Source organism: Perognathus longimembris, chromosome 6 (assembly GCF_023159225.1).
Source record: "Perognathus longimembris pacificus isolate PPM17 chromosome 6, ASM2315922v1, whole genome shotgun sequence".
NCBI lineage: Eukaryota > Metazoa > Chordata > Mammalia > Rodentia > Heteromyidae > Perognathus > Perognathus longimembris.
Genome location: NC_063166.1, coordinates 70,994,425 through 71,020,984, shown reverse-complemented (window position 1 = coordinate 71,020,984; position 26,560 = coordinate 70,994,425). Strand labels below are relative to the sequence as shown.

The following is a 26,560-nucleotide window of genomic DNA, read 5'->3' as shown; positions in this document are numbered from 1 at the left end:
TTGCTATGTTGTCCAGGGTAGACTCAAACAATCCCTCTCCCCATTTCAGCCTCCTGAGTGCTGGGGCTATCAGCGTGTACCACCACACTTGGCTCTAAACTGCATTTATACAGTCACAATCCCACAGCACCCCTTGAGCTTCATTACCTCTACTGTTTTGCCAATGTCATTTCCTCTGCTGCAAAGCCCTCCTAGCACTTGTCTGATTGACAGAATCCAACATCCTTCAAAGACTATCGACTATATTTTTAAATTTTAAGTATCTACAACATGTCCTGAGGACCATTAGTCTAGACAGCTTCTCTGACCCAGTCCAGTCAACACCAATTCCCTTCCTCTCCATTCCCACGGGGCCTGGATTTGCACATAAACCTGGAATAATTTTTCTCAACTCGGCCTGTGGCATTCTTCACACACTGCAAATGTTATCCAAACTACTTTATCTACTTCACCTTCACAACAAAGTAAGAAGTTTCAGCCCTATTTTATAGAACAAGCCAGGCAGCTCAGAATACTATGTATTTGGCCCAAGGTGCTTTACGCACGGCACATCAGGGTTAGCCACTCCCATGCAGCCCTGCCACATTACCTCCTCTTCTTCTTCCTCACCCTCTCTGTCAATAATCTGGAGAAGCCTTTTTTTGTCATCATCTGCTTCTTCAACCACAGTGGCTTCCTCCTCCCGATAGCGGCCTCTTTCCCGAGGACCAGCTTGTTTCCGACGTGTTTTCAGCTCCTCCTCTTCATCATCCCGGGGCCGTTTTGTGCCCCTGTTGGGCTGAGAAAGACAGAAACGAAACAACAGATATTAAGACTGGAAAAGAAATTGATAGGCAAAGCGCAAACAATCCCAATTCCTATGAACTCCCTGACAGTAAAGTGCCATGGCATAGTCTTCTCAGAACTCAGGAAAGCTCTATGTAAGTCATTTTTCAAACCTTTAATGATTCTTCATAAATGTCCCAGATACAGTGACTTTTTAACGTAATTTCTTTAGATACAGTTGTACTGCTTCATAAAAGTTCCTGTGTACATGGAAATCACAAGGAAAAGGTTTTTCTGGAATGGAGATAAGGGGTTAGGTTGACTTATCAAGATATGAACCCCACATTCATCCTTTAGCACAGTTTTAATGCAGTCTCAGTTAGTCAGAAATAGCTCAAAGAGGGAATATCACATACATAACTTCTGAAGCCCTACTGCACTTCAAATTTTATTTTACAGAAAAATAAGCTAGAGGCTAGATAAAAGACCCAAACAGACACTTTTCAAAAGAAGATACAGAAACAGCCTACAGACATGAAAAAAATGGTCCTTATCAGGAAAACCCAAATAAAATCCAAAATAAGATACTACCTCTCATCTGTTAGAATAGCTAAGAAACAGCTGTGTGGATAAAAGGATATCCATTGTACACTGTTGGTGAGGATATAAATTAATATGGCCACTCTGGAAAACATTATGGAAGCGCCTCAGAAAACAAAAATAGAACCATTTTATAATTCAGCAACTCTGCTTCTGAGTATATATCCAAAGGAAATGGAATTAGTATGCTGAAGAAATACATGCCCCTCCATGTTCACTTCAGCTATTTATTCACAATAACTAAGAGAAGCACTGGGTGTCCATTGATGAAGAGATAAAGAAAATGTAGTATATATACACAGTGGAGTACTATTCAGCTATAAGGAGGAAATTCTTGTCATTTGCAATAACATAGATCAACCTGGAAGACATTATATTAAGACAAATAAGCCAGGCACAGAAAGACAAATTATACAATGCCACTTGGAAGGCGGAGATCAGTTACCAAAGACTGGGCGAAATGGGAAGATGCTGATCGAAGGAAGAAGTGCTTTTTAGTAGTCTGTTACACAAAATAGTGATAATAATAAATAATACACTGCATATTTTAAACTACAAAATAATAAGATTTAAAATGTTTCTTCACAAAAATACTTAAAATATTTTATCACAAAAATAAAGTATAATGATTTAACCACTCCACATTGTAAATATATACCAAAATATCACATTATACCCCATATATATATTATTAATCAATTAAAATATTTTAAATAAAATTTTTTTAATGTTAAAGGTTTGCAGACAGAGTACTACTCAGGTTCACAAACCATCAGCATCTGGAGGTCAGAGCTGGCACTTGCTGACTGGGATCTGAGACTCATTCTACCACACACAAGCTCATTTTGCCTTTTATAGCACAATCCATGGAGGAGTTCTCACTGCTGCTTCCCATGAAATCAGAATTAAACAGAGCACTACTGAGTGGGCTTCAGAGCCAAGGAGAAATGCACTGCAGCAGACATCAAAAGGCTCAATGTCACCACTCAGCTCTGCCTGCTGCTGGTGTGACTTCAGGCATACTGTCCACCACTCTATGCTTTGGTTTCCTTAAGTGCACATGGGGGTTACACTGAGAAAGCTGATTATAGAGAGACCTCTACACTATAATAATAGTAAACAAATATATAATTATCTCTACGAGGCAACCCACACGATCCTGAATTCCCAAAAAAACATTTGTGTAAAGCTCCTCAAGGAGCTTTCCTTTTGTCTGATATGACAACTACGCACACAAGCAATGTGTTGGGGTGATGTGGTATCTTACCACCAAGCAGAAGAAATGCCACATTCACTGCCGGCCTGCTAAGGTATACAGCAATAACAGACACATTTCTATTATGCATCTCACACATCTCTCCTGTGACTGTCACTGAACGGCATGGTGCCAGGGATGGAAAGTCATTCCACACATTCGTGTATCCTGCTGGTGCTACATACCAGGTGCTTCAGTAAGTCTGAGCATATGACATAGCTTAGAAAACTCACATTAGATAGTTTCATTTGTGGGGTACCACCTGCTATTTTCACTCTCTCCTGAGTCTTCCTGGGATAGATTAGAATCTCACACAAATGCGCCCTATTTCCCTAAGTATAAACATCTACTAGCATTACTGTTCCACCCTAAAAGAAAAAAGAGAGAAAGGAAGAAGAATGGTAGTGACTACAGACTAGTAAAGGAGGCGGTGGTCTTGATGTGAGAAGGGTAAGCAAAGGTAGCTTCATCTGAGAACTAGAAATCTGTAGCTCCCCAGCAGGTAAGGAATGGCAGCCCCCTGGGAACACAAATTCTTTCAGGCTCATAAAACAAGCCCTGCTGTGATTCTGATTAGCAAGAGCCTGCCGCCGCAGCCAAGTCAAGACAGAAGCTCCAAAAGTCTCCATGGAGAGGAGATTTCTGGATTGTTTATCTCTAGGGGCAGACAGAAAAGACAGTGGACCACAATTAAAAGGAAGTACTTAAATACTGCCACAGTGGAGAAATGCAAAATAGACATAATATTCACAATATCTTTTTGGAACCCATCTTCCAATCTACTTCTTTAAAACAAACATTGTAGAGGTCAGGGAGGAATTTCATTTTTACCTCTAATGATTTCTATCTGCAGAACTTTCATCTCCACCATATCTCTGGGGACCAGAAGTAGTTAACAGCTCTGTTTTTATAAGCAAGGAGAAAGGATGCCTCAGATCTTTTAATAAACTTCTGCAAAGACAGCCCGGTCCCTTCTTCAAGCTGAATGTGACCTCTGGCAAAGTGTGCTCATCCACTATCACTGTAGAAACCTAACTGACACAGATTAGAGGGGCTTATATATTCCCATTAATATAAGCCATGAGTGTAAGACCTTGGTGCAGTTAAAAGACTATTATTAACTCAACAAATAATTTATTAAAGAATTCAGACTATTTACCTAGCATGCAGAAGGCTTTGAGTCTGACTGCCAGCCCTGTACTGCAAAAGGCAGAAAAGAGGTAGAGTGGGAATAAGAAAAGGAAGCAAGGAAAGAACTTGTGAAGGAAGTTGGAAGGGAGAGAGGAAAGGGAAGGAATGAACCTGAGCAAACGGCATGTGTAAGACAAACACCACCTTTTCTAGGCGCTTAATAGCCTATGACAGAGGATGCTGTCAAAAGAGAATGCAAGTTACAGATGCAATTTATGATTTTTACTAAAAAAGGGTTTAAAACAGCAAAAAGAAATGTGCATATTTAATATATTTTATCTAATCCAATATAACTAAAATATTATCATGTCAATGCATAGTTAATATAAAAATGCTAATTTACCTTTTTTCCACACTAAGTCTTTGGCACCTGAAATGCACTTATGCTGATAGTATTTTATTTTTCTTCTTTATTGTCAAAATGAAGTACAGAGGGGTTACAGTTTCATATGTAAGGCAAGTACATTTCTTATCCAACTTGTTACCTCCTACCTCATTTTTCCCTGTCTCCGCCCTCCCCAGTTCCCTCCCTCCCCATGAGTTGTATGGTTGGTTTACACCAACTGGTTTTGTAAGTATCGCTATTGCAATGGTTCGAACCAAGTCTATTTATGTCCTTAACAGCCACCAATGGCTAGTGATTACTAGACAAAACAGCACAAGTCTAAAGGCCTTCCTGCTCCCTGATAAAGTCCAACTTGAGCCATCTTTCCACCAACTGTGAATGAAACAGACTCTCAAAAAGCCAAAATCCTGGGGCTGGGAATATGGCCTAGTGGCAAGATTGCTTGCCTCCTATACATGAAGCCCTGGGTTCGCACCACATATATAGATAAATGGCCAGAAGTGGCGCTGTGGCTCAAGTGGCAGAGTGCTAGCCTTGAGCAAAAAGAGAAGCCAGAGACAGTGCTCAGGCCCTGAGTCTAAGGCCCAGGACTGGCAAAAAAAAAAAAAAAAAAAAAAAAAAAAAAGCCAAAATCCTGACCATGCAAGGTCCACACCCAAAATCATGAAGCTAAATTCACACCCACACCCAGAAGAAAAAGTTTCCTCAATATCCGCCACTGTGAGAGCAACTGGTTCTCTATACAACAAGACCAGAAGCCAGGTGCTGTCGAACTGACTTACTTTCTGGAGAGCCAAAGGGCTTTGGATCCAGAATGAGTGCTATAGCACTCACAGACAGCCAGAGGTCAGCAGCTCAAGCCCTGCTCTCCTTTAGTCACTTCCAACCAATTGCAAGAAGCTTAAGCCATTCTTACCAGTCACCTTTGGAGATTAATTTCCTTCGGTGTCTGAAAGGCATTTGAAATCCCTCAAGATAAAGGAATAACAAAAGCAACTGTTCTTAATAAAGTCTTTTCTCAGCTTCTACTAACCACAAGACTAGAGAGAGAGAAAAAAAAAAGATTAACAGTTAACTTTGGATATACCAAGGATTTTATAACCTTCTCCATTCCTTGCCTTCCTCCCCAAACGGTGAGTGGAATAAAGGCTCACTAAGCATTTGTTACCATCCAGCCACACAGCATACTGGAAGGACTCCAACTTACTCAATGCTTACAGAAGGCTTCAAGATAATGTATAGGAAGGAAGACTTAACTTCTTAGTAATTTTGCTGTGTATGTGTAACTTGGAGACAAATCCTCCTGGAAACAGAAATGAAGACATTCTCCCTGGAAATAGAAATCAAGACATCTCCACAAAAGCTTTGAAAGAGTTAAAAAATTAAATAAGCAATCTGTCTAGATACTCCCTGTGTACCCAGACAATATCCAACCTAAGCTTTAGGCTTCATTTTTCTACTCTCTCGCTATTTTTTTTTTAATTAAAAAGCAGCGAGAAGCTTCAGCTATAATGAGGGGCTGTGGGAGCATGCAGTTATATTGGGCTTAAAGTAATGTACCATAGGAAGAGGCTACAACACCAGAACGAATCCTAAATTAAAACTCCACCATGAAACCAACTCCATTTCCTCTGAGCATGCAATCTATATTATCGCATTTATGGTCTATCTCGACCTCAATTAGTCTTAGAGGAGGGAGAGGGGCGAGAAAGGGAACTTCTATGATAACCAATAATGGTATCATTATGATAAATTATAAAAACATAGTGCAATTATTAATGTGAAGAGCACATTTGTACCAGGATAAAACCATGTAAGCATGTGTATGTCTAAATATAGCTCAACAATCCAAATTACCTGACTAAGAAGGAGAATACATAAAAGATGCTTTCACCCTAACAGAAGAAACAATGTTCAATTCTATTACAGAAAACTTCAATGGAAATCTTCTATAACACTGTAATAAACTAGGAATTCTTCACCTGGCACTAAAGAACTCAGAAAAAGGACATCCCAGTTGAGTATGGTATGTTGCTGCCTAATATCAAACAAAAGGATATTTATCTTCTATCGAAAGAGGAACTCTGAGCCCAGTTTATGTAAATAACTTATCTACAGTGAGCAAGAATAAGACTTCAGCCCAGCACCGATAGCTTATACCTATAATCCTAGCTACTCATGGGGCAAAGATGCAGAGAATCATAGCTATGAGGCCAGAAAACTCCATCAAAATAATCAAAGCTAGGCTGGGGTTGGGAATATGGCCTAGTGGCAAGAGTGCTTACCTCGTATACATGAAGCCCTGGGTTCGATTCCCCAGTACCACATATATAGAAAATGGCCAGAAGTGGCGCTGTGGCTCAAGTGGCAAAGCGCTAGTCTTGAGCAAAAAGAAGCCAGGGACAGTGCTCAGACCCTGAGTCTAAGGCCCAGGACTGGCCAAAAAAAAAAAACAAAAAACGCTAGGCTGTTAAATAACAACAACAAAAAAAATAACCAACAAAAAGCTAGGCTGAAGGTGTGGCTCAAGTGGTAGAATGTCAGTCAAGCAAGCTGAGCAAATTCTGAGTACTGAAGTTCAAATTCCAGTATCACAACAACAGAGAATTTAAGTCTTTTGCCTTCTCTATAATAATTCAAGAAAGCTTGGAGAGAATATGAGAGAATGTTGAAGAAATCTTTAGTAAATCAGTAAGCAAAGCTATTGCTAAAATGTAAGACCACAGAAGAATCCCTATATTAGACAGGAGTCATCCACAGAAAGCTTCTCATTCATGGTTGCTAACTGTGTGCAGTGGCCATACCTTGAATATATAATTATTTTTGAAGTCAGGTTTTCCTAAATTCAAATCCTGGCCCCTCAGTTCCGGAAAGTTAACCTATGCTCTCCCCATGCTTGAGTTTTCTGCCCATAAATGGGGAGCAATCATCCCTTTTATATAGACACACACAAGCAGGCAGACAGACAGACTGACTGACTAACCTATACTGTCCCCTCCACTTGTACTTTCTTGGTAGCCAACAACTGAGAAAAGACATGAGGACAATAAACACATTAGGATCTTTGGTAATATTTTTCACTTGATTTATTTTTCAAATCTACACCTATGAGACTGATTATTAATTCTACAGAAAATGCTTGTGTACCATAACCTCCTACCACAGTTCTTCTCACTAAAAATCAGACCAGCCTTAAGGCTTCCTTGATCTAACCTAACAATTTATCTGAAGTCTGAATCTCCATTTAAAACATCTCTGATGAACCCTAGAAAATGGAAACAATTGGGTTAAGGGAAAATAATCTCTGGGCAGGCAGAGACTGGGACTTTTCTAATACCTCTGACCGGATACTCTCCTCCTCAGTCTGTGTTCCTTCTACCTTTAGATCACTTGTTAGAGAATTCAACATATAGAGGAGAAAACTTTCCAGTGGCAATTTCCTAATCCTTCTCTTTAAAAAATAGGTCTAAGCTATCACATTTGGAAAAAAAGAAAAAAGTGGATCATTTCAAAAGTAATCCTATTTACTTGTCCCATTCTGGTTGAATTTTCTTTTTCAGAATAAACAGTTTCAGTGGGGAAAGCAGAAGCAAGGGAGTACAACACAGGGGAGAAAAGGAAGCATACAATAATTAAATGCTGTCCTGTCATCAATTTGGGATTTTGCAATTTTAAAACTTTCTAATATCCCTGGAGATAATTAGACATTTAGAATGTCACAACCCAAACTTGTGGATGGATTGGTTTAGCCAATCTGAAATGCTCAGAAATCAGCTGCTGTTAACCTCTTCTGATTATCTTTTGTCAGAATAAAAGGGAGTTTTCAAACATTCGTTCTTACCATATGGTAGTGAGTGGCTTGACCCAGAAGTTACAGATGAGCTGCAATAATGAGTTTTTCCTTGCCTTTACTGGCTGCACATTCAATGGTGACATTTTGTAACTAGGACTTCTGGCTCAATCAATATTTGCAGGCATGAAACCTGCCAAAGTTAACATCAGGGCTCCCTTGCAAATTTGCTTAAGGCACAACTGAAAAAGCTCAGGCTCTAATGCTGCCACTACCATCAGCCAAGATCCGTAATTAGAGATCAAAGTAATCAGAGAGAAAATTCCACACGTCAATGAGTTGTTGTGATGACTAAACAAAATACTTCACAAAAGGGTTCTATGTAAACTATAATGTGCTATATCAATGTAAAATATTATTATGATCATATTTTTAAGAAATATCTGAATGAAAATTCCACCTATCCACATATAATTATACGTTATATTTTTCCCAATCCATGAGTCAAAGCTTAAAAATAAAATCAAAGCCAGGATATGGCTTTGACTCAAGCTCACATTTGTAATCGTAGCTACTCAGGAGGCTGAGATGCAAGGATTGTGATTCAAAGCTAGCCCAGGCAGAAAATCCATGAGAGTCTATCAGCAAAAAAGTATGTTGGAGACCTGATTCAAGTGGTAGAGCTCCAGTGGGAAAAACAAGCCAAATGGGCTGAAGGATCTGAGTTCAAACCACAATACCAACAAAGAAGGAAAAGAGAGAAAGAAAACTAATAAATTGTAACTATTTAAGGCCCTCCCCCAACCCAGGTTAAAAGAAAAAAAAAAAACACTTACCAAGAACTACTCAGGCACCAGTGGCTCATGCCAATAATCTTAGCTACTCAGGAGGTGAGATCTGAGATGTCAGTTGAAAGCCAGTCTGGGCAGGAAAGTCTGTGAGGTTCTTATCTCCAATTAAGCACCAAAAAGAGCCACAAGTGGAGCTGTGGTTAAGGTAGTAGAGCACTAGCCTTGAGCTCAGGGGCAATGCTTAGGCTCTAAGTTCAAGCCCTAGGACACACACACACATCCTAAAGCAATGTCACCATAAAAAGAGCCCCCATTTATTCCCAATTAAAAACAACTATTATAATTACTGAATGATGTGATTTTTTATCCATGTCTGCAAAGAAGGGAAATATATATAGTTCTTGATATATAGATACACATATACAATCAAAATTACCAACATTCTCCCTTATGATCTATAATCTGGTTAGCTGACAAACAAAACAGATGTGATTTATGACTTTAATCACTAGTCATGAAGACTCTACTTAATCAATATTCCCTCCCTCTTAAAGTTCCTATTCTTTGTTAAAATCTGAATATATATTCATCCTACCTCCAAAGGCTGTGTAATTTCTTTTTTAGAAGTACAAACTATACTTTAATGCCTATGATTTACTTTGACATCTTCTCTGATTAATTCTGCAGCTACATCAGAAAGCTGAATGCCGATCTGATTTCTTTATTTATCAAAGGTAACACAGGCAGATACTTGTATAACCACTGGAAGGTAAGTCATCTCCATTTTGCAGACTTATTTGAATACATTTTGTCAGCTACTCCAGTACCATCACTCATTCATTCCAGAAGTATTTACTGAGCTAATAGAATCTCACCATCACTCTCTGAAGTGCTGGAAGGAAAACCTGACATCAGTCCAACAATGATAACAAGATAGCACTGATATTAAGCACATAATATGGCATAATGTTAGCAGACCAACAATCAGAAATATCTAGGTTCTAGTGACTCACTAAAGAGTTATATGATCTGGGGTAGGTCATCTGGTATCTCAGTGCTATCCTATAAAAATGCTCTGCAACCTCACAGGATTGCCTTTAGGACATAGGATAGTAACATCAAATAAAAGAATATGAAGACTATGAATAGATGATCACAAAACAAAAAGTACTGAGTAACATCAGCATATAAAAAGTGGCCCAATGCTGGGCGCGGGTGGCTCATGCCCATAATAATCCTAGCTATTCAGGAGGCTGAGATCTGAGGATCACGGTTCAAAGCAGCCCATGTGGGAAAGTCCATGAGGCTCTTATGGCCAATTAACCACGAGAAAACTGGAAGTGGTACTGTGGCTCAAGTGGTAGAACACTAGCCTTCAGCTGAAGAGCTCAGTGACAGTACACTCCACTTCTGGTTTTCTGGTGATTAACTGGATGTAAAAGTTTTACAAGCTTTCCTGCCGAAGACTGGTTTTAAACTGTGATGCTCAGATCTCAATCTCCTGAGTAGTTAGGATTACAAGCATGCGCCACCAGTGTCCTGTAGGTTATTTTTTGAAACTGAACCTCACTTTATGCTCAGGCTGGTCTGTACTGTGATCTTCCTATCAGTGATTTCCTGTACCTGGAATGTCTCAGAACACAAACCACCATATCACCATGCCCAGCCACTGGCCAAAATGGAGTCTCACTTTTTTTATTTTCTTTTGGCTTACATTGATCTTAACCTCGATCACTCAATCTCGGCTCCCAAGTAGCTAAGATTACAGGCTTGAGCCAATGTACATACATACAACTTGGATATATATATATTCTATGACTAAATCAGTTGTTCTACTACTGGGGGTGTGAGTGTGTGTGTGCATATGTGTGTGCATGTTTATACATACATACATTCATACATAAGAGAAATTTTCATATATATACACAAAGAGATAAAGAACATTCACTGGAGCATTTCTGTAATATGAAAAAAGTTCAATAATCAATGGATCATGTATAATTAGTAACAGTGAAAATGCATAGAAATAATAAACAGATTTACAATAGAGATTGTTTTGGGGGGAGCAGAGGTCCACAATGAAATGGAAGATTTGGTACTTGTATATATATATTTTTTTTTAAAGACCTGTCACAAATTTAGCAAAATGATATGGTTTTCTGTCTATACTTAAGGGTAATAAAAGGTGTGAGAGGACTACCAAAAGCCAGCAGGAGGTGACACAGAATAACTCATACTATCTTGTGATACTGATACTGCTAAGTAAGCTTAAGGGTTCATACTGCACATAGGAAACATTAAGATCAACAAGATCTTTCACAAAATGATTCAAGGGGACGGAGGAAAGATGTGAGTATATAGCAGCACAGGTAGGTAGATTCAAAACTGGCTGTGAATCTGTTTATGAATCTATTTAAATTGAAAACAGCAAACACATAAAATACCTTCCAGGGAAACGTGACTCAAACAATTTATTCAGAAAAGAACTGAAGGTTTTAATAGATTTCAAATTCAATGAGTCAAACGAATAACTAGTTTTAATTTTTTAAGCGTGTGTGTGTGTGTGTGTGTGTGTGTGTGTAACATTCAGAAGCTTGATACCAATTCAACCACAATTGCATGGCACTTTAAGAGGGGCATAAAAACTAGAAGACACTTGAGTGGAAAGGACAGAGTGTAGAAACATTGCTGTAGGAAATAACAGCGAGGGACCCAGAGAAGGTCACAGAAGGGACCAGAGGTCATCTTGATCACTTCATGAATGCCTTCTGGGATGGGGGTAGGTTCTTCAGCACTACTAGGAATGGTGGATCACCTTCCTTTCCCACTTCCAACTAGAAGGACTCTGTCTCCTTGCAGAACATCCTCAAGTACTCCAGCAAACTTCTGAGCTCCCTCAGAAGCAAATCAGATCTCCATTAGCACACACAAACATACACTAGTAAATCTCCAAGTCCTCCACTAAATCATGAGCTAGGTGGTCCAGGGTAAGTATCCTATGATCTGAGTCCTCGTAACAAACACCTTAGCACCTAACAGCGCTTCGCCCACAGCAAACACTCAACCCACACTGCTCAATCAGCTAGAGAAAGACTTTGGCTTCATCACATATATACCACTAAAGTGAATAAGGACAGAAAAGGCTCTCCACACACTGCACGCATTTCAATGGAGTCTAATTATATTCTATGCAGCTGTCAGCAAGCCCCTCAGGCTGGACTCTAGCTACATCTAAGCCTTAACCTAAGGTAAATGAAAACTATCTCTGACTGTTTTGCAAAATAGTAATTTACCACCACTTTTTAAATTTTTAAAAAGAAGTATTTTGGAACCAGGGCTCAAATGCCAGATGTGCACAGAAAAAAAGCAGAGCGATAGCATGAGGCCTTGAGTTCAAGCCCCAGCACCACCAAAAAACAAAACTAAAACTAACATATTATAATCTAGGCACTGTGGCTCAAGCCTATAATCCTACCTACAGGCAGAGCCTGAGGGGTTGTAGTTCAAGGCCAACATGGCCCCCCAAAAAAGTTTGACCAATGGCTGGTGCTGTGACACGCACCTGTTACCTCAACTACAAGGGTAGCACAGTGGCTGGGTGCAGTAGTATATGCACCTGTTGTTCTAGGGACATAGAAAAGCACAAAGAAGAGGATCACAGTCAGTCCAGATTTGAAAATAACCAATGCAAAAAAAGGGCCTGGTGGAGTAGCTCAAGTGGTAGAGCACTTGTCTACCAAGTGCAAGGTCCTGAGTTCAAACCCCACTACCATCCCCAAACACACACCAAAAAAATTAAAGTTTCATTCCGTTGAAAAATAACAGCCATGAACTCAGGATGGAAACCAATCATTTTGTCTACATATTATATTTTATTTCAAACATAGTAAAAATATATTCTAGTATTTTAAGGTTATTATATAAAATACTTTGTACATTTTTCCTTTTTTTTCTTTTCTTTTCTTTCTTTCTTTCTTTCTTTATTTATTTATTTTGCATGTAATGGAGCTTCTAGGCCTCAAGCTCTTGCTCAGCGTTTTTGCTCACAACTGGGGCTTTATCACTTGAACAACACTTCAAGTTCCAGCTTTTTGTTGGTTAACTGGAAAGAAGCACCTCTGCACTTGGTCTGCCAAAGCTGGTTCTGAGCCTCAGTTCTCAGCCTTCTAAGTAGTGAAGAGTATTGTCATGAACCACTGGCACCTGGCAACTTACAGCTTTAGCCAAGGTTCAAATTCAATAAATTTATCCTACTACTTGGATGACTCAAAGGGTGAATACTTCAGAGGGCTCTACAAGAAAAAGGATAAAGGTGCTGGTGGCTCACACCTTTAATCCTAGATACTCAAGAAACTGAGACTTGAGGATCTTGGTTGGAAGCCAGCCCAGGCAGAGAAATCCATGAGACTCTTATCTCCAATTAAGCAGGAAAAAAATAAAAAGCTGAAAGTGAAGATGTGAAGGAAACAATAAGCCAGAAGTGGAGGTGTGGCTCAAGTGGAAAAGCTCAGCCTTAAATGAAAAAGCCAAATGTGAGAGTTCAAGCCCCAGTACTGGCACGAGGAGGTGAGGAAGGAGTATGCACTTGGCAGGTAGGATGCACACTGTGGTTCTGAGGGTTCCACGGAACACCTATTACATGCAATTGCACTGCCACATTAGCAATCTCCAGACAGTGGAATATTGCCTCTAGCAATGGATGATTTTATTAGGAGGAAAGGGGGGCAAGGGAATGTTTAATTACTTTTTGTATACGTTGTCTCTAAGGTCACCACCAAGATTCAAAACTACATTCTTCCCTCTGACAGAGGAGTTGTTGGGGGAAAAGGGCATACACTTCCAGGAGGACAAGCAGGAGAAAAGAAAGAAAAGTGAAGATGTAATTGGAAGGGTGTGTGGGTATACACCAGATCACGAATAAGAAACTAACCACTTCATGCATGAACACTTGCTCATTTGTTGCTTAAAGGTTCTAATGGTTTGGGTCTCCGAAGCTGAGTTTCTCAGCTGTTATCATTATTATTTCTTATATAATTTATCCAGATTACTCTGTTAACACAGTAGGAACTTTACCCAAGTATCTAGTTAAAAAAAAAAAAAAAGAAACCAAACAAACAAAATACGTATTTTTCTTTAAATTATGGGTGATAGTCTAAAGACAGCACAACACTCTGCAGAAGCTAGTGCTAGTTTACTTACCTCTCCCAGCTTGAATGAAATATCTGATATTATGGTTTCCATGGAAGCCTGTTGATAAGTCCATCACAGACAATGAAAAGAGATGGCTTCATGTCTGCTTTGGTTTAAGATGCACTTTATTTCCCTCAACTCAAAGGTTTTAGTATTTCTAGAAGCTTTACAAACCACTGACATTAGCAAAATACCTCCATCCCCAATAAATACAAGGATGAAGAATGAATGAGTTCTTCTTCAATAAGACAATCTACTATCAGAAATATTTCCTCTACCTGGGGAGTAAACAGAGAGCTCTGACCAAGGCGATCAAAGGGAATTCTCTGGTAGCCTGAGCCACCTACAAATTCCCTATACAAACCCTGAAGGAGGCCATAAAATTGTGATTGTTTAAACTACTTTCTACTTACTTTAAGAACATTTAAGGACCGGGAATGTGGCTTAGTGGTAGAGTGCTTGCCTTGCATGCACAAAGCCCTGGTTCGATTCCTCAGCACCACATAAACAGAAAAGGCCAGAAGTGGTACTGTGGCTCAAGTGGTAGAGTGCTAGCCTTGAGCAAAAAGACGCCAGGGACAGTACTCAGGTCCTGAGTCCAAGCCCCAGGACTGGCAAAAAAAAAAAAAAAAAAATTCCCTAGCAGGAACATCTAGTAGGCCAGACAGACCAAATCCAATCCTCACTGGGAAGAGGGAAACTGCCAGGGCTAAGATAAATAGGTAAATAAGTATCTTATATGCAAAAATAAATACATCTAGAATAAAACAATTATTTTGAACCTACCCACTAAGGATTTGCTTGAAACTTTAGCAGGCTTAGGAAACCAAATTCAAGCTGGTTACGCTAAAAAATAGTATCTGAATAGTACAAAGACATGATGTAAAGACAGTAGTGTAAGTTACTAGAGCCTCACTTCACTACAAAGGAAAGTGCATTTTCAGAAGCAAATTTCCTCTATAGGTGAATCGCCAGTCACTTACAACCAACTCGGAGAGAGCCATCAAGGCAAACTACCCATTAGCTGTCAATTTAGAATGTCTTCAGAAAGCTGGCCCCAGAGCTCCACTGATATCTTTTCAACAACCTCTTAATCTTGTTTATAACACCTGTGTTAAGGCAGCCTGACATCAATTCTATTCACTTGTCTCAGACTGAAATTACTTAGAAACTTGAGAATTCCAGTAAACATACAAAAACACAGACATAGCTTGTCTGAAATACCCTGTACATAAAGGAAGCTGGCCACCTTTTTTAAACAAAGCTGCATCAGTGGTCCAGGCTGGGCTTCAAAGGCAAAGTTAGATACAAATCTCACTATGAACAGGATGCATTATGGATCACAGACTGTGAGGTTTAAAGAACCCATACAGAGGGCTGGGAATATGGCCTAGTGGCGAGAGTGCTTGCCTCGTATACATGAGGCCCTGGGTTCGATTCCTCAGCACCACATATACAGAAAATGGCCAGAAGTGGCGCTGTGGCTCAAGTAGCAGAGTGCTAGCCTTGAGCAGGAAGAGGCCAGGGACAATGCTCAGGCCCTGAGTTCACGGCCCAGGACTGACCAAAAAAAAAAAAAAAAAAGAACCCCTACAGAATTGGGTGCCAGCAGCTCAAACCTGTAATCCTCATTACACAGGAGGCCGAGATCTGGAGGATCAAGGTTCAAGGTCAGCCTAGAAGAAAGTGCCTGAGACTCCATCTCCAAAATAACCAGCAAAAAGTAGGGCTGGAGATGTGGCTCAAATGGTAAAGCACCAGCCAAGCAAGAAAGCCTGGCAAGTTTGAGGACCTGAGTTCAAACTCAGTACCACAAAAAGAAAAAAGACAAATCCATAAAGAATTCTTCATCTATCCTCTTCACCAAGTGACTATACAAACTATACAATTAATACTAATTATTCCAGAAACTTAAAATATAGTTTTCCTCTCTTAATCCTCACACAACTCCTTTAGGTAGGTAATTCATTTCCCATTTCTAAAATGAGGCTGTCAAGGCACAAGAGGCTTGCTTAATGAACTGCACAAGGTCCAAGAGCTGGCAATAAGATTTAGTAAGTGTCCGGCAGACTAAGCCTGATGACATCATGCTACATCATGTGATAGGAAATCATCCTTCCTAATCCGGCTCCTGTGCTTACACTGTAGGAAACATAACACACAGAAGAAATCGATGCTATAACAAGTCCCATCCATAGGAAAATATGCAGTGAGATGAAGATGAACTTTGATAGCCACATGTGATGTTGTTATGAAATCAGTTTCAACACTAGTTTCAACCTTTCTAGTGTTGTGAGATACATATGTGGAAGTGCCTAATACAGAAAAAGTAGGCAGTAAGTGTGTGTGTGTGTGTGTGTGTGTGTGTGTGTGTATAAATAAAATGAAAATGGACAGGCCAGATACAACACAAAATAAAACCTAGTCTTGTTTTTTGTATGGTCTCATTCTTTCCCATTTGGCTGGGTGAAGAGAAAACAGCAATTATGGCCCACAGTCAACTTAACAACAAGGCTCTGGCAAATAAACGAACCAATCGATCTCTCGCTTTAGGGTCAAAAGCAACCTGTCTTTAAAAGAAATGTCAATCAGCTCTCAGGTTACTCTAGGAATAGGATGGAGCTTTCATAAAGACTGTCTACTGTAAGTTAAGACAAGTTTTGCCCAACCCACACAAGTTTCCTATGACTAAGGCCATGATCATTCCCAAACACAGCTTAATCTACACCTCATAAAGAAAGAAGAAGAGGCAAAAGAAAGAAGCCAGCTGGGGAGGTGCTAAACCACAGTAGTAAATGATACCTAGGAGCGACCCAAATACAGTCACAATCATAGATCACTGCTTTATTTTACCCTGCTTTAGTCAAGAGACATTTACTGCACACTTATTTTGTAACTGGCACTGATCTGGTCACTGCCCCGGAGGAACTCACAGTCCAAAGAAAAGAAAAAAAAGTACATAATCAAGAAATTCCAATAAAAAATGATTCTTTGCTGGGTGCCAGTGGCTCATGCCTATAATCCTATCTACTCAGGAGGCTGAGATCTGGAGGATCTTGGTTTAAACCCAGGTCAGGCAGGAAAGTCCATGACACTTTTGTTATAGCTGGAATATAGGCATGGCTCCAGTGGTAGAGTACCATCGAAGCAAGCCAGTCGAATAAGCATAAGGCCCATAGCAGAGAGAGAGAGAGAGAGAGAGAGAGAGAGAGAGAGAGAGAGAGAGAGAGAGAGAGAGAAAGAGAGAATGATACTCATGGCATACTACAGGCAAATACAAGTTGAGTGATGGTACCATTCTGCCACATTCTACACTAGCAAGTATTATTCTCTTTTTTTATTTTAAACTGCTTTCATCTACTGAACCCCTCTCCTAGGAAGAAGATTCCACCATGTACTTCCTGGATGTCATTGGCAAGTTACTAAATCTGTGAGCATCTTTTCCTCATCTACAAAGTGGCTGCCATTAGGATGAGCTGGGATAACATGCCTCAGTCACACAGTAGAGAGCCTGTTCTATTCTTCTTCCTAGGTGACATCTGTGCTCAATGAGCTGCTTGTCATCCACTTCAGATAAGGAACAGTATCCCTACAAGGGACTGCCTTCCCCCAGAAACAAAAAGACCTGCCAACTGAATGGCAACCTGCCATTAATGCAGAGGTGAGACCACAAGCCCAGCTGCTCACCCCTTCACTTGCTATCTTGTCAGGCTCTGTGTCATGCTCCTGAGAAAAACCATGCTCACTGCACTTAGCCATCACAAAGTACACGTGGTCAGAAGGGCCTCTGCCTCCTTACAAGAAGCAGGGCTAAAAACTGCTTTTTTAATTAAAGGAAGACTTCCTTAACCCCCTGCTGGCAATCATAACTAGAATGTGAATCCCAGTACGAGGCAGTTAACCTGTCCCCATCCTGCTCGGAGGGCCTGAAGCACTCAGAGGAGTGAAGGAAACTTACTAATTTAAACAAAATGTTTAATCTTCTAATTATGGGACAGGCTCCAAGAGGATGGAAAGTGATTTGCAATCTTCATTACTGAATCCCCATGCGACCCCTGGCATAAGTCATGTCAGCTAGAGGCAGATGCCATCTCCATTTCCCCCTCTGAGCCTTCTGTGTCCTTGCAAGTTCTGTGAGGATGGAAGAAGTCTTTGATAGAAAAGAAAAGAGGTAGGAGAAGGAGAATTTGTTTCCCCTAGTTCATTATGCTGAGTGAGGCATAAGGATCCCCAGTGAGAAAGCCAGGGTGGTAATATTTAGTAACTTTACCCTGCCAGCCTGAGGCCCTTTGAAACTACGAAGTCCTGTAAGAGAGAAAAAGAAAAAAGAAAAACTGCCTGGCTCAGATGGCACTTAAGCAATGCTTTTCATTTACTGAACACTGCTGTCACTGGGGCTAAGAGATGCACGGAGAACTAGGGTGGGGCCTACCAATGCCACCTCTGGTCAGAGAGAAATCTGTTTCTCCACAGATATGCTTGTCTCTGAGCTAATTTGTTACCTCTGCCTGTTCAGGTCTCTATGTGCTAACTCAGGAGGAAAAGTCTCTGCCAACCAACTCTGACAAGTCTGAGGGCTGAACTCCCACTGGAGAATGACAGAGGCAGCCAACACAGGCAATTATTCCTTTTCGCTAAGGATAGTTTCTTTCAAGTTACAGGTTGCTCGCTGGGTTTTTCATTTTTGTTGTTGTTTGCTTGCTTTTTATTTTGAAAACAAAAAGAGGCCATTGCAGACACTGTTCACCAGTCACACTAAGGGCAGAAACCGAAAGGTCCTCCTAAGCTAACTGAAAAAGATGTGCTGGAAGTAACCAGAAATAGCTAGGCCCTCTTAATTATCCACTGTAATGTACAACCAGACACAGGGATGGCCACAGCAGATTTGGGCAGAACAGCAATGATATTTAATCATCAGTCCAGACCATCTGCAACTGTTTTGCCGAAGCCCATACTTTATGAGCTTCCAAAGCTTCCTATACAGGCTCCCAGGTGCTGAAGGTCAGCTGCATTGCCCTGGGGTCTGCCAGGGGCTTCTTTCTTCACTCTCTGCAGGCCAGGGTGCTCAACAAAGGGCATTATGCCTACCTTTTCTGTGCCAAGCCTGGCACTAGAAGAGAACTACTTCTTGATTAAGCCAAAACACAGATTAAATGTTAGACCAGAAGATTTTGAAAACAACTGAGGTGGCAAAGCAATTGTGCCAGGGAGAGCATGGCTTCAGCTGCAGTCCTCACAGCACAGAGGTGAGTTCTGTACCCCTCAACAGTCACATTGGCCAGGCTGCTCCTCCACAATCCAGTCTCCATGCCAAAGATACAGGATCTTTGAAACAAAACCAAATAGTGTCACTCTACAGTTTTCCACTTGTTCTGGAAAGCAAGTCCATCGGCGCTAGGGTTCTCTCTCCTCCCTGTGGTTGACCATCCCTTCTTCACACAATAAGCTCTAATGCTACTGACACAACCCTACAAGCTTGTTCCCACCCTGTGGCCTCTGTGTTAGGCTTTCCCTCAGCCTACACTGCTATTCCCACAGCTCTTTGTATAGGTGAATCTTTCTCATTTAGCTCTCAGATCAAACACTATCTCCTTGAAAGGCCTAGTAAAACCTGAAGTAAATAACCACGCCCCCAACTTCATGCTGCTAGATCAGCTCATGATTTTTCTTCATATCATATTTAACATTATCTTTCCATTAAGCATGTATTCACTTGTTTAGCTACTCTCATAAGTTTTTCCTGTTTACTGTCAGTCTTGCTTCCCCAGATATAAATTCCATAAAGACAGGGGCTGCAACTGTCTTGTCTCATGTAATACCTTACACTTAACAGATATTTAATAACTAAGTGTCACGTGATTAAAGACTGGAAGATTCAATATACATCACTAGCTCAACTGAAATTTATTAACACACCCTCCAAAAAAAAAAATCTGGATTGGCTCACAGCCTGAATGTGCCAATCCTTGGTGAATGACTAGAAGACAATGGAAAAGCTCATTTTGCCACAAATGAGATGAACAACTCCCAGACTGTTGGAATATCAGAACTGGAAAATCTGCATACGTCTGAAGAAGGGTTTTACCCAAACTGTCCTCACAGAAAAATCAGATGGGCTGGATTTAGTGATCTCCAGTAGGCTGGGCCTGAAACCAGGGTCATGAAGGTCCAACTAGGACAAGAGTCAGTCTATGTGGTAGCTCCAGTCCCAGCCACCCAGAGTCCTGAATAATGAAAGGCAGAGAGCACATGCACAACTGAGTCTAAAAGACCCTGGTGTATCAAGGAGGAAGGAGGAGAGAAGTCTCTCTTGGCAGGATACTGCCAAAAATCAAGCACAAAGGAGGAACTGGCAGAAGGACAACCAGCCCAAGACAAGTATACAGAGTCTCAGGTGACTGTAATCTAGTTTGTTGGGATCTAGCTATACCTAAGAGGCAGACCCCTTCTCCCACCCTGGGGCTGCTTGGCTGTTAGCTACTCCTACCTTCTCCCCGGGTCTGGAACCTCCCCCGGAAGAGGGAGCTAAGCCAGCCCCACCCTCCATCTGTAAGCACGTGTGCCACCAGGGCGCCAACCAAGCCCAGGGGAGGCGGTTCTGTGGGCCATGATCTCCACTCAGAGGAAGTTCTGTGACATCACTATGATGAGCAGCTCGTCAGCCAATTGCTAGTACCTAGTTAGGCAATCCAAGCCCCTCCCCTTCCCGCCGTCATCACTGTAATAAATGCAATTGCCCTCCCCCTGAATAAACGAAAGTCCACCAGACGGCTCCCCGAAATCTCCAGTGTCCAGAGTCTGCTTTAACGTAAGGGGGGCTTTGGGATGGGTGGTTTCGCCGGCTCGACCCCATCTCGGCTTAGTCTCAATTGGGACATGCTCTGCCCTCCTGCCGGCGGGAGTAGCGCGCAGAGCTGAATAAGAAAAAAAAAAAAAAAAAACACCAAAGAAGGCAGTTAGAGAGGTAAATGGTTTACCTCCAGAAAGCTAGGAAGCCATGAAAGAAAGGGACACGATAGGAGGCCAGGTTAATCAGTGGGCAACAATAATTGCTCAGATGTTCTCCCATCCCCAAGACAGCAGTGGTATGCAAAGACATGCTAGAGAAAATGCTCCACAGAAAATAAAAAGTCATGCTAATATCTCATTCATCCAACAACCTCAACTCTGCATGATACCATTAAAAGAAAGAAAAACAAAAGCCTCAGAGGAGATATAATTCCAGCAAAGATGCAATAACACTAAGGAGTGGCAGCTGACACCAAGAAGCATGAAAAATAAATATATACACATATAAATTTTTCTAAAGGCACAAGAACCTCAAATCCTTAGCATTCTACTATGCAGAAGTAAAAGATGTCCACATGTAGGTCAGGAAAGAATCTGGACAGATCTAGCATGCACTCATAATAACAATTCTGAGACCACAAGGCCTGAAGACCAATGAAACAGAAGATCCAAAAATAAATCCACAGACAACCACTGAGTATTTGAAAAGGGAGCCAAAAACATGGGTTGGAAGAAACTGGATATCCTCATGCAGAAAACTGAAACTAGATCCTTACATACCATCTTGCACCAGCATCAATTCAAAATGGATCAAAGATCTCAATGTAAGACCTGAACCAAGAAACTATTATTACAGGAAGGAATAGCTGAAGCATTAGGGTTCCTGGGTACAGGCAGAAACTTTCAAAGTAAAGATCCAGAAGCACAGCAAATCAAACAAACTTGATAAATGATATCAACAAGCTAAAAAGACAGCTTATAGAATGGGAGAAGATTTTTGACAGGTACACAGACAATGGCCTAGTATTCACAATATACAGAGAACTTAACAAATTAAATCCTCAAAAAACCAACAACCCGGGCCTGGGAATATGGCCTACTGGCAAGAATGCTTGCCTCGTATACATGAAGCCCTGGGTTCAATTCCCCAGCACCACATACACAGAAAACAGCCAGAAGTGGTGCTGTGGCTCAAGTGGCAGAGTGCTAGCCTTGAGCCAAAAGAATCTAGGGACAGTGCTCAGGTCCTGAGTCCAAGCCCCAAGACTAGCAAAAACAAAAACAACAACAAAAAAAAAAAACCCAAAAACCCAATTAATAAATGGATTAAGGAGCTAAAGAGAGTCTTCTCAGAAGAAGTAAAAAATGACCAATAGACAGATCAACAAATGTTCAGCATCTCTGGCCATAAGGAAAATGCAAATCAAAATAATACTGAGATTCCATCTCACCTAGTTAGAATGGCCATTATCAAGAAAACAAATAGTAACTGGTGCTGACAACAATGTGGCCAAAAGGGAACCCTAACACACTGTTATTGGGAGCATAAAACTTGTTAACAACTTTGGAAAGCAGTGTGGAGGTTCCTCAAAAAATTAAACATAGAAGAAAAAACACAGAACTACCCTATAATCCAGCAATTCCACTCCTGGATATTTACTTGAAAGACACAAACCAGGATACAGTAAAGCCACCAGCACAACCATGTTATTTGCAGCACTATTCGCCATAGCCAAGGTATGTAATCAGCCCAGTTGCCCCTCAATGGACAAATGGATCAAGAAAATGTGGGATATATGTACACAATGTAATTTTACTCATCCATTTAAAAGAGTGATACTGTGCCATTTGTAAGGAAATGGAAAGAATTGGGGGAAAAATATGTTAAGTGAAGTAAGCGAGGCCCAGAGACACAAAGGATGTATGTTTTCCCTTATATGTGGAAGCTAAACCCTGCTTAAAAACTTATAAGTAAATATGCTGGGTATATACAAATATATTAACTAGAATTGTAAATTCAAGGAAGAACTCAAATAGTGCAATTCCTGAGAAAGGCAAAGTCAAAGTTCAATAAAAGACTGGGAAGCAGGTACTCAAAAGGGGTACGATGGGGTCAAGAGGAAAAGGGTGGACAAATGAAGAGAAGTGGAGCGAAATGCAGTCAAGTTCCAATGAATATATCCACCAAATTGAAAAAGAATGAGGGAAGGGGTAGAGAGGGAAGGGATTGGTAGTGAGAATGCTGAAAGCAGTGACATTGATCGAAATATATTGTATTCATAAACTGCTTTATTAAATGACAACTCCTTTACACAACTACTTAAGTACAAGAGAGAGAAAGTGCGTGCGAGGGAGGGAGGGAAGGACAGAAAGTAAAGATAAAGGATGAGAAACCTAGGAAATATGACTGTGACAAAGCCCTGCTCTGAACCCCATTAGGAGGTAGCTTCCTTTTCTGGACTCTGGCTTTCCCATGTCAAAAAGGAAGGTGAAGAGACAAATCACCACCAAGTTCCTTTTTGTTCTACCTAGTACACACACCTCATTTGCACATTTCTGCTCTCCAGAAAAATCGGTCTATGAAGAATTTATACCACGATTTCCTAAGACACCAGATAAGTGAGGAGTTAGTACAATCCAATACAACCTGTACTATCCTTTTAAAAAAGAAACCTCATTATAGGTTTCTTTCGGCAACAGCCTCCAAAAATCAATGGTAATGCTTTTTCCTCTCCTTCCTTTATTGCTGGGTTTCAGCATTCTGTTGGCTCCACGACATTTCTACCTTCCCTGCCCAAAAGAATTACCATGTTTCAGTTAACTCTGTGAGTAATTATGTTACCTTGAAATGCTCAAAGGTTTCCCCCATCATTAATCTGAGATGCTATTTATGGAAGCGAAAATGTTCAGAGTGGTAAAATATACCTGACAAACTCTAAAGCTGCCAAGACTATATGTCATTCCAACAGCACATACTAACACAGGACAGATGCATACTACGTCTAAATCTATCAAAAATCCCAAATGCTCTTAACTGAGAAAGATTTCAAATAAAAATCATAATCACTGAGTGCTGGTGGCTCATGCCTGTAATCCTAGTTACACAGGTTTGTTGTATTCTGGGGAGCGAGAAAATCCACCGAGAAAATCCACCGAGTACTGTTAAAGGTGACAAATGAGTTTTATTAGTCAGTTTGCAACTGCCTTGCCCGGGGCTATCCCAAAGCTAGGTTCAGTTCCAGCCTCCAGGAGGCAAGTTTCTTTCCTTTCTTCCTTTCCACAGGCTTCTCTGCAGGCCTCCTGTCCTCCACAGGCCTCTGTTCTTCATATCTCCCCTCTCTGAGGGACTCCACTTTCCACATGGCTCTCTGCGGGCCTCTGCTCTCCCCCGGCTTCCCCTCCGTTCTCTGCGTCCGCTCTGGCTCCGACAGGCACCAGACTTTGGACTTTCCCACAGGCCTCAGGCTCTTCTCGGCTTGGCTCTGCTCTGCTCCTCTGTCCGCTCTCCTCTGGCCTGTAGCTCTCAGCAGGCCTTGGCTCTGAAGGCCTCAGCTCTCTCCCAGCCCAGAGCTAGGCTGCTCCGGCCTCCATTCTCTGCAGGCCCAGGACTCCGGTCTCTTCCCTCAGCAGGCCCGGGGCTCTGGCTCTCCAGGCACTGCTCAGCTCCACGAGGCACCTCCTGGGGCCTTGCTTTCTCTGCGCCTCTTCTCCTTTTCCCAGCAATCCCACCCTCTTATATCCCCCCAGCTGCCTGCAGGCTGGGGGGGGGGGGGTTTCCGGTCCCCTCAACATGGGTCGAGATCCCCTTTTATGCTCTGCAGTGGAGCGTGGCAGTGATGACAATATGGAGTGGGGCTTCTCACCCCCCCATTACAGGTTGAGATGTGAGGCTCATGGTTCGAAGTCAGTAGGAAATTCTGTGAGACTCTTACTTCCAATTAGCCACCAAAAAACCAGGAGGAGAGCTGTGGGTAAGAACACTAACTGTGAGCACAAAAAAAGCTCATGAACAGTGTCCATGCCCTCAATTCAAGCCCTAAGACCAGACAGGCACACACACACGCATGCACACAAAACCCTCAATTTTATGTATTAGCTGAATGAGCATATGAATAATACCAAAAAATTATTTAATAATCAATCATGCCTTATGTTGTAATGGTGTCATATGTATCTAGAGAAAAGTGTCAAGTTAATCTGTTTTATTTCCAGTAAAAGAAGTCCAAGGTGACAAAGATAATATGCATATAAGAGAATAATGAGGGCTGGAAATATGGCCTAGTGGTAGAGTGCTTGTCTTGCATATATGAAGCCCTGGGTTTGATTCCTCAGCACCACTCAGAAGTGGTGCTGTGGCTCAAGTGGTAGAGTGCTAGTTTTGAGCAAAAGAAGCCACGGACAGTGCTCAGGCCCTGTTCAAGCCCCAGAACTGGAGAAAGGAAGAGAGGAAGAAAGAGAGAGAGAGAGAGAGAGAGAGAGAGAATATAATTATCTGTTGGATATAGTGACACACATCTATAATCCCAACACTCCAGGATGCAGGCTAGAAAATGGCAAATTTGAAAACAGAAGTAAGCTCCACATAAAAATTCTATCATAAACAAACTAAAAACCTCACAAGAGTTGATAAATGGAAATGCCCTCAGCATTTCCCTAGATCTTTCAGTGCCCTTGGGGAAGAAGATAACCCAGTTTTCTATCTACTAACCCACAATGCAGCTGGGCAAATGAGATTCCTGGCACTAGATGAGAGGAAAACCGAGATTTCTCAGTGATACAATCAAGACCTAGGAAAATGAGTAACTATGTTGGTGACATAATTCCTGGTGACAATGAGTGCCACCATGGTAGAGTAGGGCTGTGCTTTAACCTACTGAGAACATTTCTATAACTGTGACATGTGGGTGACAAACTGTTCTCATTTCACTTTATTGCATTTTAAACCTCAGTCTCCAAGGAACCAAAAACCTTCAATACTGAGGCAGCTTTGTATAATACAAAGAAAACTTTTTGGCAACAGCATGTTTGTTTGCAATGATATCACTAATAAAAATTAACAGCTAACATTTACCACATACATTGTGCCAGGCACTGTCTCATAAATTTAGTCCTCTATTTTTTTCAAGAAAGATAGTAGAACAAAGGTTTTACTTAAAAGGTAGTCCAGATATAGAAACTATTAATACAGTTTCTATTAACTGAACCAGGGTCACACATCTAGGAAGTGGTAAAGCAATGTGAGTTCAAATGCAGACAATCTGACCTAGTATATGTTCATCTGCACTGCTAAATATTGAACACTAAAAAGCCATCCAGGGTGTTACACACCCCACAACTACTTGGAAGGCAGAGATGGGAGTGAGGTAAACTCAGATAAAGTTAGCAAGACCAGACTCTATCTTTAAAATAAAATACACACAAAAGGGCTAGAGCCTGGCTCAAGTAGTAGAGTGCTGGCCTAGCATGCAGTAGGCCCTGGATTCAATCCTCCACACAGCAAAAATAATATAGCAAAGATTCCTAACAGGTATGTTCCAATGGCATATGTTTGAATTCTTTTCCCCAACAATACTGACAGGATATTTTGCACCGTGCACATTATCCAAGTTGTTGTGTTTATGTAAGGATACTTCTCTAATTAAACCTAGTAAATTCAATATCTCATTTAAACAGTGATAGTTAATGAGAGATCATAGAGATGTATGGCCATTTCAAGTTCACCTCCAAAGTTTGGAAGGCTGCTCAATAAGACTTATTTCCAAAGAAGTGAAATAGGAAGGTATGGAGTCTGTGCCTGGAGAAGAATACTGTCTCTCAGTCTACAAAGGAAATAAGTTCATCTC

The 26,560-nt window shown here is 41.1% G+C and overlaps 1 protein-coding gene across 3 annotated transcripts in view; it reads right to left on the bottom strand.

The window, feature by feature from the left end:
* The window catches only part of Ctnnbl1 (catenin beta like 1), a 153,828-nt gene that overhangs the window by 116,656 nt on the left and 10,612 nt on the right, over positions 1 to 26,560 (bottom strand). For 2 of the 3 annotated variants that reach the window (XM_048349167.1, XM_048349168.1), the window contains one exon: positions 590 to 778. In XM_048349167.1, the coding sequence (XP_048205124.1) occupies positions 590 to 778 (189 nt within the window). Of the gene's footprint in view, positions 1 to 589; positions 785 to 20,979; positions 21,013 to 26,560 lie in introns of those variants that run through there. The other variant, XM_048349166.1, reaches the window with a different exon arrangement.